This window comes from Malaclemys terrapin, chromosome 2 (genome assembly GCF_027887155.1).
Source record: "Malaclemys terrapin pileata isolate rMalTer1 chromosome 2, rMalTer1.hap1, whole genome shotgun sequence".
Taxonomy (NCBI): domain Eukaryota; kingdom Metazoa; phylum Chordata; order Testudines; family Emydidae; genus Malaclemys; species Malaclemys terrapin.
This window is the reverse complement of record NC_071506.1, coordinates 212,170,817-212,188,376: the sequence shown is the minus strand read 5'-3', so window position 1 is coordinate 212,188,376 and position 17,560 is coordinate 212,170,817. Positions and strand designations below refer to the sequence as shown.

Genomic DNA, 17,560 nt, shown 5'->3' with positions numbered 1-17,560 from the left:
GTAGAGATAGAGACATATTTATGCCACGTACAAGGCACTTATAAGACCTTATATGGAATATTGCATACAATTTTGGTCACCCGCATTCAAGAAAGATGAATTCAAACCAGAAAAGTGCAGAGAAGAGTCAATAGGGTGATCAGGGGAATAGAGGGCCTAATTTTATGAGAGGAGACTGGAAGAGCTTGACTTGTTAACACTAACAAAAAGAAGGCCCCTCTCTATAAATATATCAAGGCGGGTAAATTACGAGGGAGGGTGAAGAGCTAAAGAGCAGTGTTGGCACAACAACAATTGATATAAACTGGCCATGAACAAATTCAAGCTGGAAATTAGAAGAAAGTTCCTAACCGTGAGATGGGCGAAGTTCTGGAAAAGCCTCCTATTGGGAGTTGTGGAGGCAAACAACTTAGTTAGTTTCAAGAGGGAGCTGTAGAAATGTATGAGTGAGATTGTACGATGGGGTTGCTTGTGACAGTAAGGGGAAGCAGCCCTGGGGCTCAATCCATTTTGTCTGATGTTCCTAAAAGCTCATGCTTCAGGTTTTTAGCCAGCCACTTGCAGGGGTCAGGAAGGAATATTTCCTCAATGCCCCGCTTCCCCCCAGTGGATTCTGGGTTTCCTTAATATCACTCCTGTGAAGCATCAGGGACAGCCATGGCTAGAGAGGGACATTTGACAGGGAGGACCAGGACTCTGAGGTGGCACCAAGCATTCTTTCTCTCAAATGCCTGGCTGGCTGGTTCTTGCTCCTATGCTTAGGGTCTAACTGATCATCATATGTGGGGTTGGGAAGGATCTTGGGGGGTTTTCACCCACCCCTGCAGTGTGTGAGCGAGAGTCATTTGCAAGGATTATCTGGGTATTTCTCATTCATTTCACTGTAATAGGAGGGACCAAGGTGCACGTATTTTCTGCCTTTGGCACATAATAGTCTGTCTTCTATGGGCTGAAATACTTGAGTTTAATTTCAGTTGTTGGGTTTACTGTGTGGCTTTTGGGTGGTGTGGCTTGTGATAAATAGAAGGTCAGATTAGATGATCTGGTGGGCACTTCTGGCTTTAAACTCCATGTTACTGCACTAAACAAACCTAAAAGTTATTTAACACAAAGCTTTCACAACATACCCTGAAGAGATACATTTTTGTTCTCAAATATTAATGACTTGTAGTTTCTAAGAAATATTTTGGAATAAAGAAACCCAAGTACAGAATCTGCTTTTTAAAGTTATTACAATATTCCCTCCATAGACTCTTGTTTCTGATATTTTGGACAACAATACCTTTACTAAGTCTTCACAGGTCGTCCATAAGTACCATATGCAGCATCAAAAGAGAAGCTAAGTTAGTTACATAAGCAAGCTCAAGCTCCAATTCAGGAAAGCAATTTTATCCAGTAAAGTACTTAAACACATGATTAGGTCCTATTGACTACAACAGAACCGAAGCACATGCTTAAGTGTTTTCCTGAATTGGCAACCATACTACTAGGTAGTACAATCTCCTGACTTATAAATAAGACTAGGTCTAGTTCAGATATTATAAATGCAAATTTTTAGTCCCATACAAGTCTGATGAAAATATAATCGTATTCAGTGGAGTACTGCCTTTATGACTACATATAAAATAGACATTTTGCTGGAATACATTTTTTAAAGCTTAACTGCATTACTTTGTTTTTAGTCTATGTGGCCTTACAAAATTGTAAATTATGTTTGTTTTGACCCTTTTAAGGTAGATCTTCTGTACTTCATTACCTGATATCAGAGAGCTGTAGCTGATGAGTGAGTTCATCTTTTAAACGGATTAGTTCTTCCCTAAGTGGTAAGCTCTTTCTCAGCTTCTTTATTGCACTTTTTTCACTATTATCTAACCAGGAGCTGTAAAAAAGAAAATATATGGCTGTTCAAGACCATTTTTCTCAGGCACATTGCACTGCTATATAAAAACATTAATGGCTACTTTAAGAAATATGTCAAGTTACCAGATCAGGTAATGTTTTAAAAGAATGTTTTCTTGAAAAGAATAAATCTATTTTTAGTGTAACCTATTATAGTATAAGGCCTGGTCTACACTAGGCGTTTATGTCGAAGTTAGCGCCGTTACATCGAATTAACCCTGCACCCGTCCACACCGCGAAGCTATTTAGTTCGACATAGAGGTCTCTTAAATTTGACTTCTGTACTCCTCCCCGACGAGGGGAGTAGCGCTAAATTCGACATGGCCATGTCGAATTAGGCTAGGTGTGGATGGAAATCGACGCTAATAGCTCCGGGAGCTATCCCACAGTGCACCACTCTGTTGACGCTCTGGACAGCAGTCCGAGCTCGGATGCTCTGACCAGCCACACAGGAAAAGCCCCGGGAAAATTTGAATTCCTTTTCCTGTCTAGCCAGTTTGAATCTCATTTCCTGTTTGGACATCGTGGCGAGCTCAGCAGCACTGGCAACGATGCAGAGCTCTCCAGCAGTGATGGCCGTGCAATCTCAGAATAGAAAGAGGGCCCCAGCATGGACTGATCGGGAAGTCTTGGATCTGATCGCTGTGTGGGGCGATGAGTCCGTACTTTCCGAGCTGCGATCCAAAAGACGGAATACAAAGATCTACGAGAAGATCTCTAAAGACATGTCAGAGAGAGGATACATCCGGGATGCAACGCAGTGCTGCATGAAAATCAAGGAGCTGAGACAAGGCTACCAGAAGACCAAAGAGGCAAACGGACGCTCCGGATCCCATCCCCAGACATCCCGTTTCTACGAGGCACTGCATTCCATCCTAGGTGCGGCCACCACCACTACCCCACCACTGACCGTGGACTCTGAGGATGGGATATTGTCCACGGCCGGTTCCTCAGACATGTTAGCGGACGGGGAAGATGAGGAAGGAGATGAGGAGGACGAGGCAGTCGACAGCGCTTACAACGCTGATTTCCCCGACAGCCAGGATCTCTTCATCACCCTTACAGAGATCCCCTACCAACCGTCCCCAGCCGTTAACCCGGACACAGAATCTGGGGAAGGATCAGCCAGTAAGTGTTGTAAACATCTAAACATTTATTTTTAACAGAACAGGAATATTAAGAATAACAAAAATGGGTTTCTCATGATTAGTTCGCCCTAGGCCGTTTCAGTCCTGGGCAGTGCAACTATTGAAAAAAAATCTAACAATGTCCGGTTTAGCATGATTGTTCTGCCCAAGCCGCTCTACTGTTTAGTCCCTGCCAGTGCAGCTACAGTAAAATGCGGTCTATATGCCCGGGGATAGAGCAGAAATCCTCCTGGGACATCTCGAGGAAGCTCTCCTGGAGGTAATTGGAAAGCCATTGCATCAGGTTCCTGGGGAGAGCGGCCTTATTGGGTCCTCCGTAGTATGAAACGTTTCCGCGCCACGAGACAATCAAGTACTCAGGGATCATTGCCCTGCAGAGCAGGGCGGCATACGGCCCTGGTCTTTGGAGGCTTTCCCAAAGCATTCTTTCTTTCTCACGGTCTGAGATCCTCATCAGGGTGATGTCGCTCATGGTGACCTGCTTTGAATTAGGTAGGGGAATGTTAGTGTTGGGACTGCTTGCCTGTTCCTTTACTGAACTGTAACCGCTGGTTTGCAGCCACGCGGTGGAGGCGGGAGAGGGGCAGCATACAGGGATCTTTCCCGGGGACAGCCGCGAGGGGGTGGGACAGGGGCAGAGTTCCTGCTTGCTGGATTGCTGGCAGCAGGGACTGGCATTGCTTTCAATGTGAAAGGAGGCCAGTGCTACTATTAAATTTTTAACTGCCACAAGTCTACGGCTTACCATGTCTGCCTGCTACACAAATTCCGGTGTCCTGCCCCGCTTCTCAGATCTGCAGTGCAAGACCCCAGGCACTGAATGCGAAGGCCGAGAATTCGACCTTGTCCTGAGTGTGCATGTGATAGGTGCTGTGCATGGTCTTGTTCACAGAGAAAGACTATGTTCTTTGTTCACAACTACATTTATCTTTCTGAGGAATTCACTCCCTTTTTCCCATTCCCACAGCCACATCTGCGACTGTCTCACAACCTAGCCTGGCATCACACTCCCAGAGGCTAGCGCAGATTAGGTGTAGGAAGAAGAGGACACGGGAGGACATGTTCTCGGAACTTATGGGCTGCTCCCGAGCCCAGGCAGCACAGCAGACCCAGTGGCGGGAGAACTTGTCCCAAATGCACCAAGCACACATGGAACGGGAGGAGAGGTGGCGGCAGGAAGACCAGCAGGCGACTCAAACGCTGCTTGGACTAATGAGGGAGCAAACGGACACACTCCGGCGCCTTGTGGATGTTCTGCAGGAACGGAGGCAGGAGGACAGAGCCCCACTGCAGTCCATCTCTAACCGCCCTCCCCCGCCACCAAGTCCCATACCCCCCTCACCCAAAGTGCAAAGAAGGAGGGGCGGCAGAGTCCGTGCAAACTCTCACTCCACCCCTGCAGACAGCTCTAGTAGTAGAAGGCTCTCATTCCCCAAAATTTGACAAGTTCTTTCCTTCCCACCTCACACAAGCCCCCGTCCAAGTTTCACCTCCCAGTTTCATGTGTAGTTGCTAATAAAAAATACGTTTCTGTTAATTACTGTTTCCATCATGTTCTTTTGGAGGAGGGGGGGAAGAGGGGGGAAGGGGGTTGGTAATTGGACAGGACAGTCACCTTTAGCAGGGTACATAGGCGGGGGCAGGTCCAGCAGCAGGGCACATACACAGTGCAGTCACTAGTTACCCTGGTCAGTCTCGGTTTTCATGTTCTGTGGTGGGGGATGGGTTGCTCTCTGACTTTGTGGCGGGGAAGGGCAGTTACAGATCTTATGCCGTGGTCCTTATCCTCGATCACAGAGCCACGCAGCAGGGGATCTGTAACCGTCCTCCCCCTGCCACAAAGTCACATAGCCCCCCCATACACACAGTCCCGATCAGGAGGGGTGACAGGCTCCGTTGAAACAACCAGTCCACCACTGCAGAGCCTGTCAATCCTGGAGTTTAGAAGCGTCATTTGCGTCACTACACTACACCCGCTCCCCACCACAGTCTGCGTCCCAGGTTTAAAACATTCCCGCGAAAACAGTAATAAAGAAAACGGTGTTCATTAACAAAGTAGAAGTGATTTTATTTCTAAACATGTGTTGGAAGGGGGTGAAGGGGGTATGTAACTGGAGAGGATAGTCAACATTAACTGGGTAAAGAAACGGGGGCAGGGTCAGCTTCTCTGTACACAAACTTAAAAGTCACAGGTTACCCTGCTCGCTCAGGAACCTAGCTTTCAAAGCCTCCCGGATGCACAGCACGTCCCGCTGGGCTCTTCTAATCACCCGGCTGCCTGGCTGGGCGTAATCAGAAGCCAGGCTAATTGCCTCAACCTCCCACCCCGCCATAAAGGTCTCCCCCTTGCTCTCACAGAGATTGTGGAGCACACAGCAAGCTGCTATAACAATGGGGATATTGGTTTCGCTGAGATCACAGCGAGTCAGTAAGCTTCTCCATCTCCCCTTGAGACGGCCAAAAGCACACTCCACCACCATTCTGCACTTGCTCAGCCGGTAGTTGAAGAGTTCTTTTTCACTGTCCAGGGCGCCAGTATAGGACTTCATGAGCCAGGGCATTAGCGGGTAGGCTGGGTCCCCGAGGATGACTATAGGCATCTCCACATCCCAAAGAGTTCTTTTGTGGTCCGGGAAGTAAATACCTTCCTGCAGCCGTCTAAACAGACCAGAGTTCCTGAAAACACGAGAGTCATGAACCTTGCCCGGCCATCCGACGTAGATGTTCGTAAAACGTCCCCTGTGGTCCACCAGTGCTTGCAGCACCATGGAAAAGTAGCCCTTTCTGTTAATGTACTGGCTGGCCTGGTGGTCCGGTGCCAGGATAGGGATGTGAGTTCCATCTATGGCCCCACCGCAGTTTGGGAATCCCATCGCTGCGAAGCCATCTATGATCACCTCCACGTTTCCCAGGGTCACTACCTTTGACAGCAGTACATCAACGATTGCCTTGGCTACTTGCATCACAACAATCCCCACGGTAGATTTGCCCACGCCAAAGTGGTTCGCGACTGACCGGTAGCTGTCTGGCGTTGCAAGCTTCCAGAGGGCTATGGCCACTCGCTTCTGGACAGTCAGGGCTGCTCGCATCCGGGTGTCATTGCGCTTCAGGGCAGGGGACAGCAACTCACAAAGTTCAAGGAAAGTTCCCTTCCGCATGCGAAAGTTTCGCAGCCACTGGGATTCATCCCAGACCTGCAGCACTATGCGGTCCCACCAGTCCGTGCTTGTTTCCCGGGCCCAGAATCGCCGTTCCACAACATCCACATGACCCATTGCCACTGTGCTGTCCTCGGCGCTGGGTCCCGTGCTTTCTGACAGGTCTGTGCTACTCTCAGACTTCAGGCCCTCACCGTGGTGCCGTAGCCTCCTCGCCTGACTTATCTGCATCTGCCTCTGGGAAAGGTGGATGATAAGCTGCGAGACGTTGAGAACGGCCACAACTGCAGCGATGGTCGCAGCGGGCTCCATGCTCGCAGTGCTGTGGCGTCCGCGCGGTCACTGACTAGAAAAGTGCGCGAATTGATTTCCCGCCGGCGCTTTCAAGGAGGGAGGGAGGGCGGGAGTGATGGACGGATGACGACAGTTACCCAAAAGCACCCTCGACACATTTTTTTACCCAGAAGGCATTGGCGGCTCCACCCAGAATTCCAATGGGCAGCAGGGACTGCGGGAACTGTGGGATAGCTGCCTACAGTGCACCGCTTCCAATGTCGACGCTTTCCCCGTTAGTGTGGACTCACAAAGTCGAATTACTGTCCTTAGTGTGGACACACGTTCGAATTTGCAATATCGATTCCAGAAATTCGATTTAAGTAAAATCGAACTACTCTCGTAGTGTAGACATACCCTAAGAAACAGATAACTGTAGATCAGTCACTGAATCATGTTCTCACAGGTCTAGCTCATGAACTTTTTAAAAGCAGCATCTTAAGAGATTTAATGGATAAAACATTTTGAGATGATTTAGTTTATCATCATCATCACGTTCTCATTACACCTCTGGTGTTTAGGGCAGCGATGAAGATCTCTTAAGATGCTGCTTTTAAAAAGTTCATGAGCTAGACCTGTGAGAACATGATTCAGTGACTGGGCTGTTTCTAGCAAGTCTTTCAATGGTTCCCCAGCGGTGCCCCAATCTTCACCATGTTGTTTTTGGGTGGCCTCGTTTTCGCTTGCTTTCAGGTGTCCACCTTAATGCTATTCTGGTGATGGAATCAGTTTCCATCTGAAGCACATGGCCAATCCATCTCCAGCGCCTCCTGGTAATGATGGTGCTCATATCTTCTTGGCTGCACTGTATGAATAGGTCTTGGTTTGAGATTGTAGGGAGGTGACGCACGGGAGGATCATGAAGGGTCAAGTGCCCTCCCAGCAGCCGATCCGGGCGGGGCGAGGAAGGGGTGGGGCCAGAGCCGGAAGTGAAGGGGCGGGGCCAGAGCCTCTTTTAGCCACATTGCCTGGGATGCTAGCCAGTGCAGCGCCGTGTCTCGGCTGATGGGGAGAGCACCTGGCTGTGGCAGCAGCAGGCTGCCCCCCACCCAGGCTCAGCTTCTGGCATGCTCAAAGTCGGCTCCTACCCCTAGGAGCTGAGCCTGGGCATGGAGCGGGCTGCTGCTGCCACCCCTCCCTGCTCTGGCTCAGCTTCTGGGGACAGGAGCCGACTGAGCATGCTGGGTGTGGAGGGGGCTCTGACTTGCTCAGCTGCTATTCTGGAAGTTAAGCCCGGGCAGGAGGCAGCCTGCTGCTGCCACAGCCAGGCACTCTCCCAGGCAGCAGCCGCACTGCACCAGGCAGCAGCCAAGAGTGGCTCTGTCCCACTCCCTGCCCAGCTCTGGCAGCCATAAAGAGCTGGCACAGCAGGAGGACAGAAATCCCCCCAACAGGTAATGTGGGGTAGGGAGGGGGTGGGGAGAGCACAGGGGCCCTAGGCTGGGGTGAAGACACGTGGGGAGATCACATGTCCTCCCCTTTAGCTGGTGCTGCCCTCCCCCAATACTGGGGGGGCACCAGTCGTCATGAGGATTTTTCTGAGGCAGGTTGTATGGAATAAATACAGTTTGGACATGTCATCTCTCTCATTCCCCAGCATTCTGCACTATAAAGTAGTATTGAAAGTACACAGCTCAGATAAATCTGGAGTTTGGTTTTGGTGTTGTATTTTGAAGATTTCCAGAGACTGTATTTGAGCTCCTAAAGGTGTTCCTTTACTGATTCTGTTCCGGATATCCTGGCTTGTTCCACTGTTCTGGCTGATAGTATTGCCCAAGCATGTGAATGTTTCTACGTTGGAGAGAGCATGATCCTCTATCTGTACTGTTGACGGTGAGCCAATATTAAAGGTCATGATATCGGTCTTACTGCGGTTGATTTTCAGTCCAATTTGCTGGCTGAATGTGTTGAGTCGAGTTGTTTTTTCTTGTATAAGGTGTTGAGTATGTGATAGGAGAGCGAGATCATCTGCGAACTCCAGGCCTCCAAGGGATGAGAAGGGTGTCCATTTAATACCTCTTGACATGTCTTTTGTTGTATGCCGCATTACCCAGTCAATGGCAATACTGAAGAGGATTGCAGACATGATACACCCCTGCTGTACTCCTATTATGACTTCAAAAACTGAGCTCACTGTGATCAACACTACATGTAAAGTTGGAAAAGAAGCTTTTGATGATGTTGATTATACAGAGAGGGATTCCATATGCCCGCAGAATGCACCATAGGCTGGTCCTGTGAATGCTATCAAAAGCCTTCTCAAAGTCTATGAAGTTTATGTAGAATTGCCGTAGCCATTCTAAGCATTGTTCTATTCTGTTTCGTAGAGTGAAAATCTGGTCTGTGCATCCAGGCCCTTTTCAAAAACCGGTTTGCTCTTTTTTAAGAATGCTATCAACTGCCTCTGATATATGCTGGACTATGATCTTACACAATACCTTTGTTTGGCACAAATAAAAGTGAGATACCACGCCCGTTATTACAATCATTGGGTTCTTTTCTTTGATATCTTCACTATAATCCCATTGGTCCACTCATCTGGCACTTTTTCCCTTTCCTAGAAAGATGTAAATAGAGAGGCCAGGATAGATGCTGCTAACTCAGGATTTACTTTGAACAATTCTGCATTCAAGTTATCCTTGCCAGGAGCTTTCCCATTTTTAAAGAATTTGATGGATTGAATGATCTCTTTCTTAGTTGGGGTGTCTGTGTTGATATCAAGATCTTCTTCTGCCTCCTGAATGTTTGCTTCCTCTATAGGTGGCTCCCAGTTCAGCAATTCTTTGAAATGCTCTGTCCAGCACATTTCTTGTTGTTTTTCAGTTGTCCATAAGTGGCCTTGTTTGTCCCTGATGAGAATGTTTGTTGGTGTCTCCCATTTGCCACTGATAAGCCATGTCATTTGGTAGACGGTTCCTTGTTCCTCTGCTTGTGTTGCTAGATTATCAATATAACGTCATTTGTCTGCTCTCACAAGGTGTTTGACCTCCTGGTGTGCCTTGCTCTACTATTCGTGGTATTTGTCCTTTAGCTTCTGGGATTTTGTGTCTAAAACTTTTTTCTTCGGGGCTCTATGGTATTCCATGTGTTGGGTGTAAACCACTCCTTTCTTCTCTTCTGCCTGTAGCCTAGACAGGCTTCACTGCTCTGTTTATAGATTGTTACTTTATCCCACTTCTTGTTGATCTCATTTGCATTCCCCTCCTCTTCATCAAGGTCTGCAAGTGCCTGAAACCTGTTCTTTAACTGCAGAATGAAGGCTTTCTGTATTTCAGGAGATTTTAGCTTGTCAACATCATAATGTCTATGTCCCTTGTTTGGCGGACCCACGCTTCTCAGTTTTAGTTTGATGGAGGCTGTCACAAGGTGGTGGTCGTTGCCAATATCTGCTCCCCTTCTCACCTTCACATCTGTCAGTGAGTGTCGTCATTTGCCATTGATCATTGTATGGTCAATCTGGTTCTTATTTCTGCCATTTGGAGAACCCCATGTCAGCTTGTATCAGAGGGGTAGCCATGTTAGTCTGGATCTATAAAAAGCAACAAGGAGTCTTGTGGCATCTTATAGACTAACAGAAGTATTGGAGCATAAGCTTTCGTGGATGAATACCCACTTTGTCGAAGTCGGTATTCACCCATGAAAGCTTATGCTCCAATACTTCTGTTAGTCTATAACAGGGGTAGGAAACCTATGGCGAGTGTGCCGCCTTCGGCACGCACGCTGATTTTCAGTGGCGCTCACACTGCCTGGATCCTGGCCACCGGTCTGGGGCGCTCTACATTTTAAATGAAGCTTCTTAAACATTTTAAAAACCTTATTTACTTTACATACAACAATATATATATTATAGACTTATAGAAAGAGACCTTCTAAAAATATTCAAATGTATTACTGGCATGCAAAACCTTAAATTAGAGTGAATAAATGAAGACTCGTCACACCACTTCTGAAAGGTTGCTGACCCCTGGTCTATAAGGTGCCACAGGACTCTTTGTCGCTTATGTCAGCTTGTGAATTTCAGAATGTTGAAATAGGGTTCTGCTGATGACTAGATCGTTCATATTGCAGAAATCAACATCAGCCTCTCCGTTTTCATTCATGGTGCCACACATGTCTTCTCATTGCTCTGTCGTTGTTTGTGTTGTCCCTACTGACCTTGGCATTCAGGTCTCCCATGATGATAGTTAGGTTGTGGTGTGGTACTCTTAACTATGCCTGTAGTGCAAGGTAGAATTTGTCCTTTGCTTCTTCATCACTGTCATTTGTTGGAGCATAGCACTGAATCAGGGTGATATTATTGTGTTTCCCTTTCAGTCTGGCTCTCATACGTCTGCTGCTGATTGACTTCCATTCAAGCAGGGACTGCTCCACTACCTCTCCAAAAAGATGGTAACAACCTCAGGAAGTTGTCCATCATCCCGGCCAGAATACAGCAAAGTTTCTCCCAAGGCTTTTAATCTTCCTGATACCATCCATCTGTTCTCGCTGACACCCAGGATGCGTAAGTTGTAGCGTTTCATCTCTGCTGTGACTTGAGCTGGCTTCCCAGTTTCGTACATTGTCCCTACGTTCCAAAAAACAAGTTTGGTTTTTGTCTTGGTGTTGAGTACTTCAGTCTTCATGCCAGTGGCTTCCTTTTGGCTTTCACCACTGGCAGTCATATGGGTCATTGACTCCTGAAGGCCATCACACATATTAATGGTTGATTTCTCTGCCGCAGTTTCTGTAACATATTTTGTTTTTTTATGGGACAGGGTTGTTAGCCCTGTGCTTAGGCCCCCCAACATGGAGAGCCAGAGTGTCTTTTGTCTGGCCCCTCCCCTACAGACCAGTCCAGCATGGTTGAACCTGCTGGAGAAAAAAAGTCCTCGGCAACCCAGATTCGGGATCGTTAGAGTATGCAAACTGTCTCACCATGACAGGACACAGACAGCAGAGGGCAGTTAGCTGATAAAAATATTAAATTTGACCACTCTTGTAGCAATGAAATGTGTCCAAGCTTTCCCAAGTCTCTGTACCAACTATGGCATGACAGAACAGTAGTCTGACACTTTAGTGCCACAGAAGCTCCATCTGTGTATGTTGATATCAGGGATCATCTCAATACATCCAGAGAATGCATCAATTTATTGTGAGTTACTTTAAAATTACAGCTGTATCTCACTGGCAAAGTCAGCTACAAGTCTTATGAGCCCTAATGGTACAGAATGAGTTTAAGCACTATAGGAGTATTATCATGCCTCATTTAACCACAAAAGTCAGCTTTAAGAACTACATGATGAGGACATGCTCAATGCACTACAGCAATATTGATACGGTACATCTAGTTGACTGCTCTGAAAGGATGGAAGTAGAATGATGGGATCTATCCCATCAGACCTACACCACCATAGAAAATGCCAACTTGGTCTTGATGTGAAGTAGGACCAGCCTTAGGGAAAATAGCGCCCTGGGTGAACTTGTATTTTGGTGCCTCTGGCCCCCGCTGCCTCCCTGGGCTCCCCACCCACCCCCTCATTGCCCCAGCCCCCAGTGCCTCCCTGGACTCTCCACAAAGGGTCAGCAGCCCAAGGGAAGGTACAGCGACAGGAGGGAACCAGAGAGCTGTGGTGGCAGGGGAGCCTGGTGACGAGAGAGCCCCAGAAAGGGGTGAGGGAACCAGAGGAGTACAGATAGTCTGCTTGTGTGGGAAGGCAGGGGTGGGGTAGTGACATGGGGGCTCCAAAAGGACAGATCTCTCCCCACAACCCAATACTGAGCATCCCCAATATTCAAATACCCCTTCCCACTCTCAGAGAAGGGAGGCTATTGGGGGGACAGGGAAGGTTAAAATGCAAACATTCCAGTGCACTGGAGATAGCTAGGGTGAGTAGTGATGGTGGAAGGTTCGCTCCTGAAATATCCCCAACCCCCTGCACTGACACCTCCCTTTGGGATAAGAGAAAGGGGGAGCCCCTGAGAGCTGGGAAACTGGGTGGTCAGAGTGTGGAATAGGGGAATGGGACCTCAAAGACCTGGGGGGCACCCTGGGGAGAATGGGGGTCCTGAGAACTGGGAGGCTGGCACCTGGGGGGCAGAGGGGCTTCCTGGGAGCTGGGGCATAGGGGGGATCCTCCTGGGACCCTGGGTGGAGGGGGAGCTGGAAGCCCTGGGAGGCCGAGAGCTGGGACATGGGGTCAGGAAACCACCTTCCCCATACTTACTCATCTCTTTCTCTTGCAATTTCAGCTTCCTTCCTCTCCCAAACCAAAAGAGGCCAGCAACTTCTAGTTCCCATTGGCCGGCTGAGATGCCACACTCACCTTCTATTGGGCAGCACTGCTTTCATTCAGGCCACTCATGGAAGGAGGAATGGCCCAGGCTGGGACAGTCCCAAAGAATGCAGGGGAAGAGCTCATCGGCTTGCAGAGTCAGAGGTGGGACTGAGAGGGTGGGCTGGGAAACCAGGTGTAGTGGCAAGCAGGGGGCATCTGCTCCGGAGCAAGGAGGTGGGCGCTCCCGTCATGCCAGGCTGCACTCCGCAGGCAGCAAGGGGGAAACTGAGACCCTTGCCTCTTCACCATGGTACCCTCCTGACTACAGCACCTTGGGCGGGTTGCCCAGGTCGCTCACCCCTAAGGCCTGCCCTGATGTGAAGCATGGGGTATCAGTTTTGACTCATTTAAGGCCAAATTCTCTCCAGACTTATCAGAAGCACTGGAATTTGTAAGGAGCAGCTCCCTCTGGGACCTAATGACTCAAATTGACATCTGTGATCATCTCACAGCCTAGTCAAGCGTGATCCTCACTGAACCAAGACACAGTAGTCATGCCTACTTGTGATGGATATTGTATGACTACATACACATTTTTTAAAGCTGCAGAGGCCCCTCTCACTCAAAGAGAAAGGGAAGCAGACAGAAAACACACCACACAACACGTGATCCAGAAAATGTGCTGAGAAGTGTGCCACTGGTGCTTCAAAGATAAAGCGCAGCAGTGATGTACACTCTTTTCACACTGGAAGGAGCAAGGTCTTAAGAGCACTGAAGATGCCCTTGCATTAAGATCAGTCTATGAAGCTCAGTGACATTCCAAAGGGAATGAGTCAAAAGTGACTGAAGCTGCTGAATGCCTCTGATGTATCTGTAAGTGAGAACTTGAGCTCCTCAAAAGCTGTGCACCAACTGCCACACAAGCTGCTCTGAAACCTCTGGTAGTATTAGAGATGCAGCTCTATTACTCTAGCTGTTCTGAGGGGACTGAAAGATAGAGGCCTGAAGACTGGTGTGGTTTACACGAGCAGCTCTAAAACAACTCCGTCAGAAGTCAGTGCCTCTGAAGACTAACACAAGGTTGTGGTGTGTTTTGTTTTTAAATTTAAGGAAACTGACACCAGAGCCAAAGGATATAATAGAGTGGGGGAGAGATATGAGGGATGAAATACTTTGATACCTCACATGAGCTAGGATGAACACTGATGAGTAGAGGTCACAGTTGTAGGGTTCCTTCGTCACTGATAACCAGCAGGAATGAATTGACTTCTGGAACATATAGGATGGCTGGGGGGCAGGAGAGGGAAACAGGGCAATCTAAATATCTAAGCAAGGACAATGTGAAGTGAGCCCAACAGCACAATTTTAAAACTGTGGGTGCTTTTACCAGACCCAATGAACCAAAAGAGAGGGATCTATTGAGTACAAAATCTCAGGTCTTAGCAGTTGTGTGCAGTGCACATAAATACAATTAAGGCCACATCTACAGTATTAAAAATAGCCCATTATTTTTGTGCTGCACAAATGTGAATAGCAAAATGCAAATATACACTAGTAATACTAGAGCATTATTTTACAATCCTAAAATAACATGAGATAAAAATTATTCCACTATATCACATTCCATATTTTAGTGATATTTCAGATGCCACACCTTATATGAACTTGTTTTCTGAGCTGAATCCATACCATTAGCCAGTATTTTGCCCTGATTGTGACGGCTGTGTCAAAATCATAGCATTAGCGTTCATGGTAATTGTGAATTTGAATAAAGCCCACACTGAGGCCACCCTGCAGTCGCAGCTCCTGTCCTGTGGAGCTTGGCTTGGCTCTGCTCCCCGCTACGAGCATTGTGACCTGACATACTGTCACAGCACCACTCAGGTTTGGCCCATCCATCCCTCCACAGATGGAGACAGAAGAACAGCCATGCCAAACCTGAGGGGCACTATGACCACACAGAGCCCCCTGCAGGCTGCCTGTCTTTGCAGGCCATTCAGCCCTCTGGCTGAGAAGCTACTAGTCCAAATCCCTTTCAGTTTAACGAAACATTCAAGCGTAATCCAAACTACCAAAAAATCAATCTATTCTCTGGGCCCTGCACTTAACCCTTTCCTGGGGTTTCACTGCCTTTCCTCAGTTCTGGTATCAAGCACTGTCCCACTGAATCTAAACCTTCCTGAGGCCTCTAGCCTCTACCAGTATCTGGCACTTTGGCTCTTTGCAGAAACGACCTACCTGCTTCCTGTGGCTTTCTCCCCAACACTGAACTCTCTCAGCCTATTTATAAGGCCCAGGTGTCTGCTGAGTTATCCCCGGATTTTTTTTGTCCTCCCTCTCTATTTGATAACTATTTAATTTCCACCCACGTGGAGTGAATATGCCCAACTGGCCTTTAACCCTTCTTAACAGTGACGGGGATTCAGTTGTTCACAGGAAGGTATTTTGACTGAACTGTAATTTTGGTGTAACTTCAAGCAGCAGATGGACTTCTCAGGGCTTGCCCACATGGAGACAACACTCTGGAACTATTAGTGCACAGTAGCAGTCCGCATAGCCAGCCAGTGAGCGGTCAGCTAATGTGCTGTAGATTCCTACATGGCAAGCCAGAGTGTGAAGTCTCAGTGTAGAGATGTCCTAAGTCAACAATGTATATTGTCCTCAAAACAAAATAGTAAATGATAGCTGTAATACTGGTCAGAAACGTGGTGGAGCTTTTGCTATAACTGGAAAAATATTTGAGACATTCAAAGATTAAAATCAATTATTTCTAAGAGATACTTAATGATCTCCTTTACTCTATTTACCCTTTTAAACTATTTCAGTTATCCAAATGCCCTCTATACACAACTGATTGATTGCAGTTTCTTGTTTTTACAAGAGCAATATTATACTCCATCGCTAAGAAAAAGTACTAAACTCAAGCATGAAAATAAAACAGATACAAGAAAAAGGTCCCTCTTCAAATGACAATTTATACAAATTATGAAGTAATCATAACTGGCCCGTGATATAGAAGAAAAGGATGTACAATTACACACAGACAGAAAACAAAACTCATGTACAACTTAGATCTGTTATGTGTTTTGCAGTAGTACAATGACCTTATGTGCTGGGTATCATGCTCTCTGCCCTGAAGAGCTTACATTCTAATTAGTTTGGCACTTGGCATAAACACCACACATTTTGCGTTATTATATTCAAGGGACTAAAAATTAAATTGTATAATGCCTTTTTTGTTTTAATTCAGTCATTTTTGAAGTGTCTCATGATCAGCGTTTATTTCTTCAGAAATTAGTAGTAAGCTCATTCAGGATTATTAAGAATACTAAGCAATTTTCAGCAGTTGATTTCTAAATCACAACATATTGCATGTAGTGTAAGTTAACTGCATATATTAAATTGCCAAACCTTTGGATATTTAAGATGATGCCCTAAGGCTGAAACAGATGTTAGAAGCTTATACACAAAAAAATGATAGGCACTGCAAAAACCACACTATACAGATATAAAGCATTTTTATAGGGCTCTATAACATGGTGCCCAATTAATGTCTTGACTTGTATAGATTTAAATTCATTATTTTGTGTTCCGAAAGCTCTAAGTAAATTACAAGAGACAGAGTACTGACTGAGTTATAACACTTGAAATCTGTTGATTTCCCTGATGAATCTAAGTGGTATTCCACAGCAAACCAATGAAAAACTAGGATTAAACATTCCTTGCCTGTTTGCCCATCGTTCACCAGAGTCTATGATTACTGCAGTTGCTCATTTGAACACTGGTCAATTACATCACTGTCAGGTAAAGAACAATACTTGGAGGGAGTGATAAAAATTTAGCAGTTTGTCAAAAATTCTTAACTTATTTTACCACTACTAAAATCAGACTACTTAAAGTACCGTATATATTCACTCATTATCCCGTTCGTTTATAAGCTGACACCCCAAGATGGTTAGGTAAAAATAGCAAAAACTGTATGACCCTTTCATAAGCCGATCCTATATTTCAGGGGTTGGCAAACTTTGGCTCCCGGCCGTCAGGGTAAGCCGCTGGCGAGTCGGGCTGTTTTGTTTACTTGGAGTGTCTGCAGGCATGGAGCCCCTCAGCTCCCTGTGGCCGCGGTTCGCCGTTCCCAGCCAATGGGAGCTGAGGGGCTCCATGCCTGCAGACACTCCAGGTAAACAAAACGACAATGTATTAGATATTCAATTCAATGATTCCATAGAGTTTAAAATCATCAAATTTTGGTGTCGACCCATTTATAAGCCAACCCCCGCTCTTTGATGCTTCACTTTTTTACCAAAAATATTCGGCTTATGAACGAGTATATACGGTATATTACAAAACACTAGTTTAGTTAAATAAAAACCTTTACCTACATTAGAGTAATTTCCACCCTCTGGGCTTGTTCTAGTTCTTCCTCAGGATCCTTGAATCCAGTAAATGAGTAGTAAGTCTTGTCCCATTTGATAGGCCTGTAAAACGTCCCTTTTACTTCTTTGTGAGGCTGAGAGTTCACACTTTGGACATGCTCAGTAGATAAGCTGCAGGAGTTGAGAATGTCCAATACTGTGCTTAATAAGTCCCTGGTGTGCAAAGTAAAACTGACGGCTCGAAAACCTATAAAACGCAACCCTCAAAACAATTAATACTGTATTCAACTGAACAGCTGAGCTTTTAGATGCATTCACATTGTTTCATTCTTGTCTTAAAGCTAAAACAAACCATACATGTATTATATGATAAATTTCAAAGTGAAATTATA

General features: G+C 46.5%; 1 protein-coding gene across 7 annotated transcripts in view; it reads right to left on the bottom strand.

Annotated features, from left to right (window-relative positions):
* TCAIM (T cell activation inhibitor, mitochondrial) overlaps positions 1-17,560 on the bottom strand; it is a 56,245-nt gene that overhangs the window by 22,624 nt on the left and 16,061 nt on the right. For all 7 annotated transcript variants that reach the window (XR_008443983.1, XM_054019821.1, XM_054019820.1 and 4 more), the window contains exons 5-6: positions 17,175-17,415; positions 1,757-1,879 (exon numbers count right to left, since the gene is read on the bottom strand). Coding sequence is in view for 6 of the 7 variants with exons in the window: in XM_054019821.1 (XP_053875796.1) it covers positions 1,757-1,879; positions 17,175-17,415 (364 nt within the window). In the remaining variant the exon portion in view is untranslated. The remainder of the gene's footprint in view (positions 1-1,756; positions 1,880-17,174; positions 17,416-17,560) is intronic.